The 15,750-nt window shown below is 33.3% G+C and overlaps 1 protein-coding gene across 1 annotated transcript; it reads left to right on the top strand.

Moving 5' to 3' along the window:
- Window positions 1–5,692: 5,692 nt before the first annotated feature.
- LOC114042912 (olfactory receptor 10AG1-like) lies at window positions 5,693–6,577 on the top strand. The gene has a single exon (XM_027861726.1). It carries the CDS (start codon window positions 5,693–5,695, stop codon window positions 6,575–6,577), a length of 885 nt encoding a protein of 294 aa, XP_027717527.1.
- Window positions 6,578–15,750: the final 9,173 nt, after the last annotated feature.

A 15,750-nucleotide genomic window follows, 5' to 3' on the forward strand; every position in this document is an offset into this window, starting at 1 on the left:
CTCAGTTTTCTTAAGAACATTTTAGAATTAAATGATTTCTCAAAGTCCTTTCAAATTACGGGGGATGGAGATTTCCCCCAAAGAATTTATACATTTATATATTATTATGTGAAGGCTCCACTGAACTGAAAAAGCAACATCCTTGTTCAGGTGGGACTCCTACTTTTCAGACAGGAATCATGATTAACTCCAACAAAATCATGCCCAGGTATTTCTTTCTGAAAAGCATAAAATAATACAGAGAATGACATGATTAATATACACAAATAAAATCAGTCACAATTAATATACCATAACAAAAATTTTACATAATAAGGGAGGGAAAGAAAAAAACAATTCTTTATTAATCATCAAAGATTAGTTAAACCATTACTGTGTGACTGTTATTATGGTCAAAGACAAAAATGAAACATGCATTGTATTTAGGTCTCTTACTATTTTTTGCTTGGAGAAAAAAAATGTACGTATATGAAGCATAGAATTCTGTACCTGGTGTAAGAAAGACTTCAGTTCAAGAGCTATCATTGATTAGCTCTGTAATCCTAGGCAAGTCAATTAATTTCTATCTGCCTTTCTACCTTGGTTTTCTCATTTTAAAAACAGAAATAAAAATAGTATTAACCTCTCAGGGGTCTTTTGACCACAAAAAGAAAAAAAAATTAATTCTTTGAAAACTCTAGAACACAATAGAAATGCTAGCTATCATATATACATATGTCAAATACAATTAGAAGCAAGGTCTTTTTGGGAGGGGAAAAAACCCTGCAGCTATGGGAATTAGGACAAAGTTCATTTGAAAGTAATGCTTGAGAGGACCCTTGAAAGAATACTATAGAATCTAACAGGTAGTTGAAAAGGGGAGTTCATTCAAGAAGTATCAAACATCTATCCTAAGGGCATGGGGATAGGTGATTTCTGCCAAAAATGAAAAACAATAAGGCACCGAGTTTGGATTGACCATAGTTTGTGTATAAGGGAATATTTTGTCATAAAACTTAAAAAGAAGGTTGAAGTGATGTTGAAAAGGGCTTTAAATGTCAAGTGGGGAGTGGTCCTTATTTGATCATAGAAGGAATTGGGACCAACTTTAACGTGTCTTACCATGCTGACATTGAAGGAAAGTGTCATATAAAAAAAATAAATCTCAATGATTAGGACTCCTCACTTACACGAACAAAGGAACGTTTCTCCCTTTAAACTAAGAACTTCTTCATTGAGAAAATTATATATTAATACCATAGTTTTGCTTAGAGTTATTTCTTGTGTATCTGGTAATAGATTCCCTCTACCCCACTGCGCTGTGAGATGATTAAGTGTTTAAGGACACACATACAAGAGAAGTCACAACCTTGAACTCCTAAACTGAAAAGTTCCAAGTAAATCTGTGTTAAACCTAAGAATCTAAAAAAGGATTAATGCAAAATGTTCCTTCCAGCTTGAGTTGACTCGAAAAATATTTTGTGATTTACTCCTCTTTGAAAATAAAAGTCCCAGCAGCAGCAGATCATTGATTTAGCATTTGATTCACCCTTTGGGATATCTGGTCCACAGCTTCACTTTACAGAGAAGGAAACTGAGGCCTGAAGAGGTTGAATGGTTTGCTCAAAGTTACACAACTTTTTAAGTGGGAGAGCCAGACCATTCACATGGCATTCCTCTCACTATAGGGATGTAGCCTAAATAGGAATGAATGAACACCCTCTGTGGCATGGTCTCTGATGCCCTTGACCTTTCAGAACAGAAGAAAATTTTCTGTTAATGGTAAACTAACTCTGACAGTGGTAGCACAACAAATTATCTTATTATTTTGTATATGTAATTTATCAGTCCTTGGGCTTTCACCGAAATTACCTTACTTGCCCATTACAACATCTGGGAAAACTAACTGGTCCTTGTGGCTAAAGAAAGAATTCTGGAACTAGCCCTCAGTTTCCATCATTATTCCTCATAAAGGAGGGTCACATCTTTTATCTCTAAATATCTCAGTGAACTTCGGTTAGATCTATCACACTGGAACTGATGATGAATTCATACTAAAATATTACTTTCAGATGATGACTGAATAGTGATTCTTTTACTAATGCTTATTAAAAGAGTATACTTCTTTTCCCTCAATAAATGAATATTTGAAGTTGGATTTTCTGCACCAATTAGTGGAAGGTGTCATCATATATAGGAATATTACTAGCACTTCATAAATAATCTTGTCAAATCAACCAGCCTATGCACTATTAAGCAAGTAATTGGTGCCGAGCATGTTCAGGACACAATGCAAGGCAGATAAATTGATAAAAAAATAGTTTGCACTCTCAATTTATGTGAAGATCTAAGGTAAATGAGTTTATAAAAAGAAAATGAAGGATACAAAGGTAAATCCTTATATGTGTGTTACAGAATATGGGCACTTGATAAATAAACCAGGATTGGGAAAAATTTCAAATTTGAAGAATATAGCAAATATGAAATCAGATAGGCAGAAAAGATCATGATTTTAAAAGTTATACTTGGTAAGGATATGTTATCATCGTCTTTATATCCTCTTTTTACTCTTATTAGCATTTATCGATACTGGGGGCAGTGTGCTATATTTTATTTTTATTTTATTTTATTTTATTTTTTAGGCAACTGGCATTAAGTGACTTGCCCAGGGTCACACAGTTAGTAAGTGTCAAGTGTTTCATCTGAGGCCAGATTTGAACTCAGGTCCTCCTGACTTTAGGGCCGGTGCTCTATCCACTGTGCCACCTAGCCGCCCCCAGTGTGCTATGTTGAAAGAAGCCCAGATTTGTAGTTAATGAATCCAAGTTTAAACCCTATCTCTGCCACTTGCTTCCTCTGGGATCATGAAGAATGCGTATCTGAATTAACCCTTAATTTATAAATCTAAAAAACAAGTGGGTTGTAATAGGTGGCTTTAAATTTCCATTTTTTTATGAAGTCTGTAATCCTATTATGAAAACATACATTTCAAATGATGAATAAATACCAATTTTTATTTGTTAAAGTTTGAGAAAATTTATTTTCCTTTAGCTTTAAATTTTAATGTAGATATCCCAAAATCACAGAAATCTAGAATATTTGAAGTAGAAGAAACTTTAGAACAATCTATAAGTAAGAATATTAGAAGACATAAAAAGGCTTAGAACATGCATGTTGCTTATTAAATCCAAAAAAGGCCTTCTCACAGAGAAAATGGAATGTTAGAATTAGAAGATCTCTTGGTAAATAGAACTATGAAAATTAGAGCTGTAAGAAAAATCATAGATGAGAATAAGCTTTTGACAAAATATGGCATCCATTCCTACTACAAAGACTAGAGACCTTAGGAATCAATGGAGTTTTCCTTAAAATGGTAAGTACCATCCATCTAAAACCATGAGCCAGTATTATATGTAATGGGGATAAGCTAGAAGCATTCCCAATAAGATCAGTTATGAAACAAGGATGCCCATAATCACCACTGTTATTCAATATTGTACTAGAAATGTTAGCTCTAGCTGTGAGAAGAAAAAGAAATTGAAGGAATTAGAAAAGGCAAAGAAGAAACAAAAGTATCACTCTGTGCAAATGATATACTTAGAGATTCCTAGGGAATCAACTAAAAAAACTACTTGAAATAATTAAGAAGTTGACACAGTTGCAAGATATAAAATAAATCTTCATAAATCATTGGCATTTCTATATATGTCTAACAAAGCCCAGAGGCAAGAGACAGAGAAATTCCATTTAAAATAACTGTAGACAATATAAAGTATATGGGAGTCTAACTGTCAAGAAAAATCCAGGAACCATATGAACACAATTACGTAACACTTTTCACACAAATTAAGTCAGATCTAAATAACTGAAAAATATCAGTTGCTCCTGGGTAGACCGAGTTAATATAATAAAAAGGATAATTCGACATAAATTAATTTACTTATTCTGTATCATACCAATCAAAGTATCAAAAATTATAGATTTAGAAAAATATTTAAAATCATCTAGAAGAACAAAAGGTCAAGAATATCAAGGAGATTCATGAAAAGAAATGCAAGGTAAGGTGACCTAGCCATACTCAATCTAAAACTGTATTATAAAGCAGCAATCATCAAAACTATTTGGTACTCTCTAGGAAATAGAGTGGTGGGTTAGGGGAATGGGTTAGGTAAACAAGACACAGGAATCAATAACTATAGTAATCTACTATTTGATAAACCCAACGACTCCAACTTCTGGGATAAGAACTCACTATTTGACAAAAACTGCTGGGAAAATTGGAAAATAGGATGGCAGAAACTAGGAATAAACCAACATCTTACACCATTTACCAAGATAATGTCACAATGGGTACATGTTTTAGACATAAATGGTGATACATAAGCAAATTAGGAGAGCAAGGACTAGATTACTTGTTAGATATACAAAGAAGGGAAGAATTTATGACAAAACAAGAGATAGAGCATATTACTAAATGCAACCAAGATTAAAAAGAAAACAGAAAGCTGGGAAACAACTTTTTACCAATGGTATGTCTGATAAAGTCTTCATTTCTCAAATATATAGAGAGCTGAGTCAAATTTATAATAATACAAGTCACTCCTGAATTGATAAATGGTTAAAGGACATGAACAAGCAGTTTTCAGATAAAAAAATAAAGCTATTTATAATTATGAAAACATGCTCTAACACTATTAATTAGAGAAATGCAAACTAAAACACCTCTGATATACCACCTCACAACCTATCTGTTTGGCTAACATGACAAAACAGGAAAATGATAATTGTTAGAGAAAATGTGCAAAAATTGGAACACTAATGCATCATTTCTGGGGTTGTGTACTCATCCAACAATTCTGGAAAGCAATTTGGAACTATGTCAAAAGGGCTATAAAACTGTGTATATTCTTTGATCTGGCAATAACACTTCTAGGGCTGAATCCCAAAAAGTTCATAAAAATGGGAAAATGACTCACATCGACAAAGATATTTATAGCAGCTCTTTTGGTTGTGGCAAAAAATTGGAAATTGAGGGGTTGACCATCAATTGGGGAATGGCTGAACAAGTTGTGGTATATGCATATAATGGAATACCATTGTGCCATAAAGAATGATGAGCAGGCAGATTTTAGAAAGAAAAAAAAAACCTGGAAAGACTTACATGATGCTGAGTGAAATGAATAGAAACAGGAGAACATTGTACACAATAAGAGCAACATTTCTCAATAATCAACTATGATAGACATAGGTCTTTTCAGCAATTCAATCATCTAAGACAATTCCAAAAGACTCTTGATGGAAAATGCTATCCACATCCAGGGAAAAACAATGAATTCTGAACTCTGATTCTTCTTTCATGACATGAGTAATGTGGAAATATGTTTAATATGACTGTACATGTATATCCTATATCAAATTACTTCCATTTTGGGGAGAGAGGAAAGGAGGGAAGGAGAAAAAAACATTTGTAACTCAAAATCTTATAAAAGTCAATGTTGAAAACTATCTTCACATGTAATTAGAAAGGATAAAATACTATTAAGTGGGGGAAAAATAAAATGCATAAATGATCTATTGCAATCTTTTTTCTTTTATAGGGAATCCTGAAGTCCAGAGAGGGAGAAGATGTCTTGGCTATATGAATTTACAGTTTCCAGATATTTGATACTCAGAACAAATGGCAGAAGGAAATATCTCTCTCATAATGGAATTCATGCTCCTGGGATTTTCTGACCTTCCCAACCTTCAAGGTTTTCTCTTTGGACTTTTGTTGATCATCTACACTGGTATCCTGACAGGAAATGGACTTATCATTGTCATTACTAAGGTTGAGCCTGTGCTCCAAACCCCTATGTATTTTTTCCTTAGGAATTTTTCCTTTTTGGAAATCTGTTATACTTCAGTCATTCTTCCAAGGATACTGGTTTGTCTATGGACCCAGAAAGTAAATATCTCTTTTACAGCCTGTGCAGCACAATTTTGTGCTTTCTTCATGATGGGAATCACTGAAAACTTCCTCCTGACTGTAATGGCCTATGATCGCTATGTTGCCATTTGTAAGCCTCTGAATTACCCTCTCATCATGAACCACAAGATGTGTGTCTGTCTGGTGGTTGGCTCTTGGGTCAGTGTGATCCCATTCCATATATTACTTACATACTTGATTTTCTCTTTGCCTTTCTGTGGTTCCAAAAAGCTTGATCATATTTTTTGTGACATTCGCCCTTTACTGAAGTTGGCCTGTGGGGACACCTCTGTGAATGAGTTCTCTGTTTATGTTATTGTCTTGATAGTTGGCATGCTTCCATTTCTGTTGATAATGTGTTCATATGTGAAAATCATAACAACTATCCTGAAGGTTCCAGGAACCAAGGGGAGATTTAAAGCCTTTTCCACTTATTCCTCTAACCTCATCGTTGTGCTCCTATACTTGGGGTGTGGCATCATTACATATTTGCAACCCAGTTCTAGCCACTCAGTAGGACTAGACAAAGTGTTCTCTATCATCTATACTACTGTAACCCCAATATTAAACCCCATCATATACAGTCTGCACAACAAAGATGTGTTTGCATTAAAGAAATTACTACGTAAGTGACTGAGATCATAGAGAAAATGGCTGGAGTGGACTTAGTTCTATTTGCCCCAAAGTTCCTCCAGATATCACCTGCCTCTGAAACCTTTCCTTTCCTAGTAATCTTAAGACTTTTGGATAACTCTCCACATTATATATTTGATATCAAACTTGTCTATAATTATTTTAGAAATAGTTCAGAAAGGGTAGCTAGGTGGCACAGTGGATAAAGCACCACCCCTAAAGTAAGGTGGACCTGAGTTTAAATGTGGTCTCAAACTAAACACTTGACACTTACTAGCTATGTGACCATGGGCAAGTCACTTGACCCCAATTGCCTAAAAAAAAATAAAATAGTTCAGACTCCCTTTAAAGCTTTACTACTAAGGAGCTGTCTATTTTCTGGAAAATTATCATATATGGTTAAATGTATTGGACAAATGCCAAAAATTTCCACTTTTATTGCCAGATCCAGGCTAGAGTTTGAGAAAAGGCGTAAAGGTATCCTAAATGAGGACTATTTTCAAAACACTCTTGAATACCCATGATATTTCTATTATTCATATAAACTTATTAACTTCCTTGCAGATTATAGACTTATTTAGTAAAGAACTACTCAAAATATTATATATATATATATATATATATATACACAAACACATATATGTTTGTGTTGCTGTTTTTATCTTTGCTTTATGCTAAGTGAAGAAAACTTGATTATTTTTACCTATTTAAAATCTTAGGACAATAATATCAACAAGGAATTTTGATCAATTACACTTATACATGAGAAATATCTGTCAAATTTAAAACATGTTCTGTTGAAAGCATTCTAAATATTTAGAAGAAGCAAACTGACAGCCACTTTTAGCAGCATTGTGTGTCCCCTTAGTGGTCTGGGACACCTTGTAAAATGAGAAACCATAAAGTGAAGTGAAGAAACCCCATTCTGTACTAACCAAAGAAAAAAAATAAATTGAATGATATACAAGATGGTAGTTAAATTATTATTTTTTCTCACTTATAACACAACAATTCAAAGGCACTTATACTTGAAGGGTAATCAGATGCTCTCTAAACTAAAATGCGCCAGGGAAAAATAAAATCTTCTTTACAATCATAGAAACAAAATAAGTGGATTTACTAGGCTTATTTCTGAGCATTGAAATATAGATGGTACTGATAACATCATCAATATTATGAAAAGAAAAGGTAGATCAATAAATAGACAGAATAAATACTTATGTATATGAATATGCAGGCATAAAAATCCACATAAATATATTTAAATACATAATGAATTTGCATACTTATACACAAATAATACACACATACATATATGTATGCATAGATATATACATGCATTTTTTTGTTTGGTCATTTCTGTCATGTCTGATTCTTTGTGAACCCAATGGTGGTTTTCTTTGCAAAGATACTGCAGTGGTTTGCCATTTCCTTCTCCATCTCATTTTATAGATGAGGAACTGAGGCAAAAAGGGTTAAATAATCTGTCCATGGTCACACATAACTAGTAAGTGTCTAAGGCCAGATTTGAACTCATGAAGATGAGTCTTCCTGGCTGTAGCCCCATCACTCTATTCACTGTGCCACCTACCTGCTGGCATACAAATATAATAATCTCTCAGTCCCCAACTTTCAAGTTTCCCTTTTAATTATTTTCCCCCATTATAATGTAAACTCATTGAGGGTATGGGACATTGTGATTGCTTTTATTTTTATCTCTAGTATTTAGTACATATCTCAGCATATAGTAATCATGTAATAGATATTCTAGCAATCAATATGTCAATTTATGTATTCATATTTATCTATAGATTGATCTATTGATCTTTCTATCTACTAAATGGATATATTTTTTGTCAAGCAGAGATACAATTGTCCTAGTAGTGAAAATAAGCAATATGAGTTTTTAAGTAGAAACATTGCATAGACTTTTTTTAAATTCATGGAAAATTTGCCAAGATACTTAAATAAGATGCACTTCACCTAAAGAACATTTAAAGTTAGAAAATACAAAGGGAAAGCCTAGAAGACAATATAGTCTAAATTTGTTCTCGGTGTGGAATCTATGGGAGTATATTATCCATGTTCATTGTTATGGGGTGAGGGTGTTGATCTTACTGAGTTATTGATCTTAATATTCAATTTTAATGAGTGACTTTGCATTTAGTTAAGTGGGTTTACTTGCTGACTATTAAAAATAAACACAAAACTGGATTCTCATGTCCTACAGTTTTAGGAGTATATACTCCCAGAATGTCCTTTGAACTTGGAAGAATAGTTTTAACTGAAGGGGACCAACTTTCAAAGTTGTTAAGTCACAGGCTGGGGAAGAGGTATAACTCTTGAAATGATGAGATGGATGTTAATCATACTTGATCTTTCAACCAAAAATATTTTCCAATTCCACCATTCTTAAATAGTCAATATACATTTATTAAGTGTGTATTGTGTGCCAGGTATTGGGCCAAGTGCTATGAATTTAAATAAAGTTAAAAGACAGTCTCTAGTCCCCCCAAAAAATCTAGTTGTACAAGATGCAAAAATCTATGCACAAATAAAATATATTCAGAGCAAATTGGAGATAGTCAATAGGGGAAAAGAAATACTATGAATGATAGTAATGAGCAGTAATAGGGAAAGACTTTTTGAAGACTGGGGTTTTAACTGTGTTATGAAGCAAGCCAAGGAAGCTAAGAGGCAGAGAAATGGAAGGAGATGACATCATGAATGGGGTACAACCCAGTGGGATGACATCCAAGTAATAGCAAGTTTGTCAGTGTCACTAGATCATAGATTATTTGGAAGGGACAAAATATAATAATACTAAAGAGATTGTGGGAGGAAGACTGAGAAAGGAATTTACATATGATTGTGTGGTTGATAAATAACTACTAGAAGTTATTGATTTTAGGTGTGGGGACATGGTCAGTCTTATGCTTTAGGAAGATCACTTTGATAGCTGAGCAAAGGGTGAGATGGAAGGGGAAAAGACTGATGGCAGGAAGTACAGTCAGGAGGCTATGGCAATAACCCAGGTGTGAGGTGTGAGGTGTGAGGTGTGAGGTCCTATATCAGGAAGGTGGCAGGGGAAAGACGAGTTCATATAGAAGGGAAGCTACAAAGATAGAAGCAAGAGAACTTAACATACAATTAGATAAGGGCAGTGGTGGAGGTGGGAGGAGGAGTGACAAATCAAGGATAACACCAAGGTTGCCAGCCTTAATGACAAGGAATTTCATATTTAAGGAAACATTCCAAAATATTTATGTGATTTTTCAAATGCTCACCAGAAATAAATAGCAGAGAAGTTGTTTTAAACCAGGTCTCCTGATTCCAATCCATTTTTGCTTTAAATGACATTGTGTATCTCTGTCATATTGTCTTCTGCTCCATTTTTGTGTAATAGATTGAAGTACCAAATTTGAGTCAATTAAACAGTTTAATAGTAAAATTTAATCCATCCTCATTCTGGGTTCTGAAGGATGACAGTAAAATTTGTTTCTGAGACATATTTAAAATGTTTAATTTTTTTTTACTTCACAATAGTCTACCATATGTATTCTCTTTCCTTTCAACAGAGCCATCCCCACTGACAAAAAATATTTTAGAGAAGAAAAAAAGGCCAAACAACTTACTGCTACACTAGAAAAGTACAATAAAATATCTACAATGTGTTATATCTGTTGACTTCCACCTCCATGAAGAGGTGGGTTAAGGGTATCTTCTGTTAACTCTTTATTTGAATCCTTTTTGAAATTTATAATGTTTTGTTCACTTTTGATTTTTTGGTTGTGTCATTGTTCTTTTCATTCACATTGTAGTAGTCATTATGTATATTGTTTTCTTGGCTCTGGTTACTTCAGTCTGCATCATTTAATGTAGATCTTTCCATGCTTCTCCATATTCATTTCATATATCACTGCTTTTCAATACATATAGTATTCATTTTATTAGCTATTTCCAAATTAAATCCCTAGAACTAGATCTGAAAACAATTGCACAAACACAAAAAAGCCTGAAGCTTGAGGCAGTACCTCCCCATTCCTAGGCGAGCAGAAACCAACTTTAATATAAAGTTCAAAGTAAAAAAAAATAAATCTTGACAAATGAGCAAACAACAACAATAAAAATGAATTTGACTGCTAAAAAGTTACTACAGTAGCAGGGAAGACCAATGCATATACTTAGAAGAAGAACACAATGTGAAAAGGATACAAACAAAGCCTCAAAGAAAGAAATAGTATGAGAATGTATCTGTCTCTAAATGAAAGATTCTGGAAGAGACTTCTTTCTTAATTTTTGAGAATAAGTTGTGTAGTATGGCTTCTAACAGATCTTTAAATGTTTAATAGAAATTTCTTGTGAATTCAACATGATTAGATTTTTATTTCCTCCTATAGAAGTTCCTTTATGGCTAGGTTTGTTTCCCTTTCTGATATCAGTTTTTTTTTTTTTGTAAGGTCTCTTTAACAGATGGTTTGGATATTTGACACTATTGAAAGCATTTCTTTATTTCTTTTGCATTCCTAGTTTTCTTAACATATAATGTATATGATGTTTTGATTATTCTTTGTACTTCTTATGCTTTGCTGTGATCTTACTTTGTTCATGCTATATTTCTATTTGAGTTTCTGCCTTCTTTTTAGTCAGACAAGCTAATGTTTTATCAATTTTAATAGTCTTTTCAACTAATTAGTTTTTAGTTTTATTTATCACTTCTACATTTTCATTTCCTCTTTATTTAATCCTTCTTTAATTTTTAATGTCTCCTCTTTTATGGTTTTTAAAATTTTCTTGTTTATTTTTTGATTCTCTAATTTTTAAATTACATTCATTAAACCTCTATTTTTTTTCTATTTTGGCAATATATGCTTGTAAAACTATGATTTTTCCCCGAGTACTGATATACCTGCATCTCAGAAATTTTGATATGTTTTCTTTTCATCTATATCATTTTCTTTTATAAAGTAATTTTTTTCTCTGATTTGTTTTTTGACACATTATTTATTATTTCATTGCTAAGTCTCCATTTAGGTCTGTATATTTTGTTTGCAGTCCCTGAATCAATTTATATTTTTATTGCATTATAGTCTGTAAAGGGAACATTAACTATTTATGTCTCTTTTTTTTCACAGTATCTTCACTTGATAAATGGTGGTAGTGGCTGTTTTTTTTTTAATCTGGTGCCAAGAAATATGTATATTCTTTTGCTCTCCTACTTAGAAGATATCATGATTTTAACTCCACTTTTGGCATAAATATGTTCATTTTCTTACTTGTTTATCTTACTTATATCTTAAATATATTTAAAACTGAAGGTTCAATATTGAAATCTCATATTACTGATGTTTTGGTCTCTATATCTTCTTGAAGCTCAGATAATGTTTCTCTAATAAATTTGGATGCTAAAGCATGATGAACCTTGGTCTGCTTCCTTTCTGTTTTCTTTTCCTTTTTTGTCTTTAAGTGATTCGAGATTTTTTTAAATTGGAATTTCGTTGTGTATACTCCAAAGTTCAGGGCAGTTCTCTTCTATTCTCCTTTAAAATGCTAAGGTTTTTTATCCTGTCATTTTCATCTTAGGGACCTATGATCCTTAGATTGTTTCTATGCATCCTCTCTTTGAGATCAATATATTTGTTTGCATAGTGAGTATATTTAATGTTAACTTTTTTTATCCTTTTCTTCTAGGTTGTCCATCACTATTTTATGTTTGCCTTCTTATTCCATTTTTTTCTTTCTGTTATTTCTTTGCTGAGGCATGCCATGACTTTTTTCCTAGGTTTTTTTTTCTATCCTGCTCATTTTTTTTTGGTGTGAAAGAAATAATTTTTCTCTCATATTTCTCAAATCACTTTTGTACCACTTAGGAAAATCATGTTGTGGTTCCATGGTCTCCTCAAATTCCATGGGGAGCTCTGTCTAATGAAGTACATTATTTTCCTTTGTTTTGAAGGATTTACTCATTTTGTTGTTGTTTATTTGTTGTTTTTTTTTCAGTCATGTCTAACTTTTCATCACTCCTCTTGGGGTTTTCTTGGCAGAGATACTGGAGTGGTTTGTCATTTTCTTCTCCAGTTTATTTTAAAGATGAAGAAATTGAGGTAAACAGGATCACACAGCTAGTAAGTGTCTGAGGCCAGATTTGAACTCAGCTAGAATGTATGCACTAGAGGTATAATGGAACTCCAAATGCATAGGCAGTGGCATAGCCTCCATTGATATGAGGGGAGAAACATGACTGGTCTTATATTTCAGAGATATACAGAAGAGGAGAGAGTGGCTTATCAATAATTTTGTTGGTTACTATTCCAAACCAGTAGACATTAACATTATTATGAATGTTGTAATCAAATGTTACAAGTTATTCTACAATTCATAATATATTTTTCCTCATAATAACTTCAAAAACCAAAAACTTAAAATCTTATTTTCCCCATTATTTATAGTGAAAATTAGTGTCAAAGAGGAAAAATATCTTATATATGATCCCAAACATCTTCAGCCAGAATGTCATGGATGGAACTAGTTTTCTAATTCTGGGGACAGGTCTTTCTGCTGAATGTCAAGACATTAATTAAGGTGTCATTACAGTCCTAGAGGGGGAATATATAGGTCATATGTCTAATTTTAAAATGTAACAAATAATTAATTTACTTGAAATTTACAATGTCTCTCTGTAGTAAGAACAGCAGGAATTATTTTTCTCATTTCACATAGTAAGGAAGCAAGGTCTTAGAGTAGTTTTTTGCCTTTCACAAGGTAACATAACTCTTTTAGGGCAAGACTAGGAATTACACTGATTGATTGTCTGTCTAGTGCTCTTTCCTCAGTATCTGAGAAGTCTGGAGTCAGGAAATGGGGAGAAGTGAATAGTTTGAATAAAAATACACATAGATCTGAATAACCCATGTTCTGGATCTGATGGAGCCATAAGATTGTGTGTGTGTGTGTGTGTGTGTGTGTTTGTGGACGTGTGTATCTGTTCGCACACATGTATGTGCATTTAGTGTGTTATAATAACTTTTACACAAAATATAGTCTCCAGAAATGTCATTGGAAGTGTGAGCCAGGTTCCTACAAGGTTACTGTGGATCCAATAGTACTATGATGGGATTATAAACATCAAAGGTGAAAAAGGAGCCAACATAAAAATATCCCCCAAAAAGTTTCCCCAAAAAAGTGAAATTATGAAGTAATAACAACGACACAATTGTTCTCAGTAGATGATGCTTACATCAATTTAGTGGAGTGGGTGCCTGTTATTTGGGTTGATAGCCTTGTGGGTTCAGAGTTCCTGGGGCTGTGACACAGTGGGCAGAGAAGGGCTCGTGTCATAGTTTTCCAGCTATCAGGAACAGGCTTTCCCAACCCGTACTGCTGCCCTTCAAATTTTATTGAGTTCAAGCCCAGAACTCTAACCATTGTACCATCTAGCAGTCTCTGGGAATATAAAAATCTAAATTTCTTCTTAAAATACAATTGATCCATAAGATGTCATTGTTGACTGGGGGAATCAACAGATTTTCAAAATCTTGGTAATGACCAGCAAGAATGTGAAGCACAGATCTGGAAAGGGAAGAGGATTTTCTGACATTTTGAAGTTCTGTACCCTGAGGCTATAAGTACACATACTACTTGATTTTAATTTAAAAATATAATATTGATAATATTTAGGCCCCAGAGAATAAATTCCTTACATTTAATCCAATTTATGTTTATTAAATTTAGTGATGTAGAGTACTTGAGTAAACCTAGAATAAAGGGATTGTTACCTTGTTACTTCCTTAAAATATATTTAGAAGATATCTCCCTATAGATAGACACAGATGGTTCATACAATCCCAATATTATCTTTCACCAAGAAATACCTAGCTATTCTTTACCAAATTCTGTGATTATCATCATACAATCCTATGATTAGGAGCTAGGAGAGACTTGGTAAATTACATATTCTAACATATACTTTATAGATGTGAAAGCTAAGTACTGAAGAGAAGAGACTTGTCTAAGTAGTAAAGTTATCACCAGCAGAGCCAAAATTTGAATTCATGACATATATCTGTAGAAACAACATTCTTGCAACTGTAGAAAGCTGAATAAATATATCCCAAAATGAGAATATGAGAGGATACCATGCCACATGATTTTGTGAAGCAAGATATGTTGTCTTAAAGAAGGGAATAGTTGGTCAAATGTGCTCTGGATTATCATGCCAGATAACAAATGTGTTTTTATTATTATGAGAATTAATAACCTTAAATGCTAATTATTCCCATTTACACATATGTATTATTATTATTGCTGCTGCTGTTGTTATTTTACAAAGCACTTTCCTTATATGAACTCTAGAAGTTAGGGAGTGTCTTAGTTCCCAATTACACCTAGCTCTTAGATGAAGTAATGGTTTGTAATAGTTAGCAAGTGGTAGAACCAATCCCAGAACCATGATCTCCGGGCTCCAATCCCAGGAAACACTCCAGTACATTGCACTTTTCTTTAACAAATGTTTGGTCTTCTGGACTTGGAAAGAAGACATAATCTCTCATTTAAAAAAAAAAGGTGACATGGGATTGAAACTGTCCCCAAAGAGTAGAGAAGGGCAGGGATCTTTTCCACTTAATAAGCTCAGAAGGTTTTGCACTCAGTGGGCATTTTTTGAAGAAGCTCAGCACCTATTGGTTGACTAGAGAGGATGACATTATAATTCTAACTGATATGTATACATCTATGAAGAATCATATATGTATATGTATTTTAAACTATGTTCCTCAAAGAAAGAGGCTGCAGATTATTACTTCATTCCACCTGAGAAAGGTAAGCATACAATCTACAGTCATAGGTTCTATTTATCTCTATTGAGAGCTTTAATTTTTTATGACTTGGATCGGCTTTTAGAATTCATGAAAATAATAAAACTGACAAATTTCTCTTGAATTGGGGGGGTGATCATTCATTCTTAAAGGTCACTCACAGTTTTCAGGGCTGAAGTTTGAGCAGACCAAATAATATGACTGGGAAAGGTCTCTAGGATATGTTAGAGATGCTTAGGTTTATGGTTCACATAAAGAAAAGGCCTATGCAATAATTAACAGCAAGAGAGTGCGGTACAGATGATGAGCCAGGGCCACAAAAAACTTAAATTATATAAATTTACCCTTGCTTTGTTGAGT

The sequence above is a fragment of the Vombatus ursinus genome, unplaced genomic scaffold (assembly GCF_900497805.2).
Source record: "Vombatus ursinus unplaced genomic scaffold, bare-nosed wombat genome assembly UNPS02000572.1, whole genome shotgun sequence".
Taxonomy (NCBI): Eukaryota; Metazoa; Chordata; class Mammalia; order Diprotodontia; family Vombatidae; genus Vombatus; species Vombatus ursinus.

What these genes read in the sequence shown, in the direction of transcription:
- LOC114042912 (XM_027861726.1), top strand. Translation starts at nt 5,693, where the DNA reads ATGCTCCTGGGATTTTCTGACCTTCCCAACCTTCAAGGTTTTCTCTTT.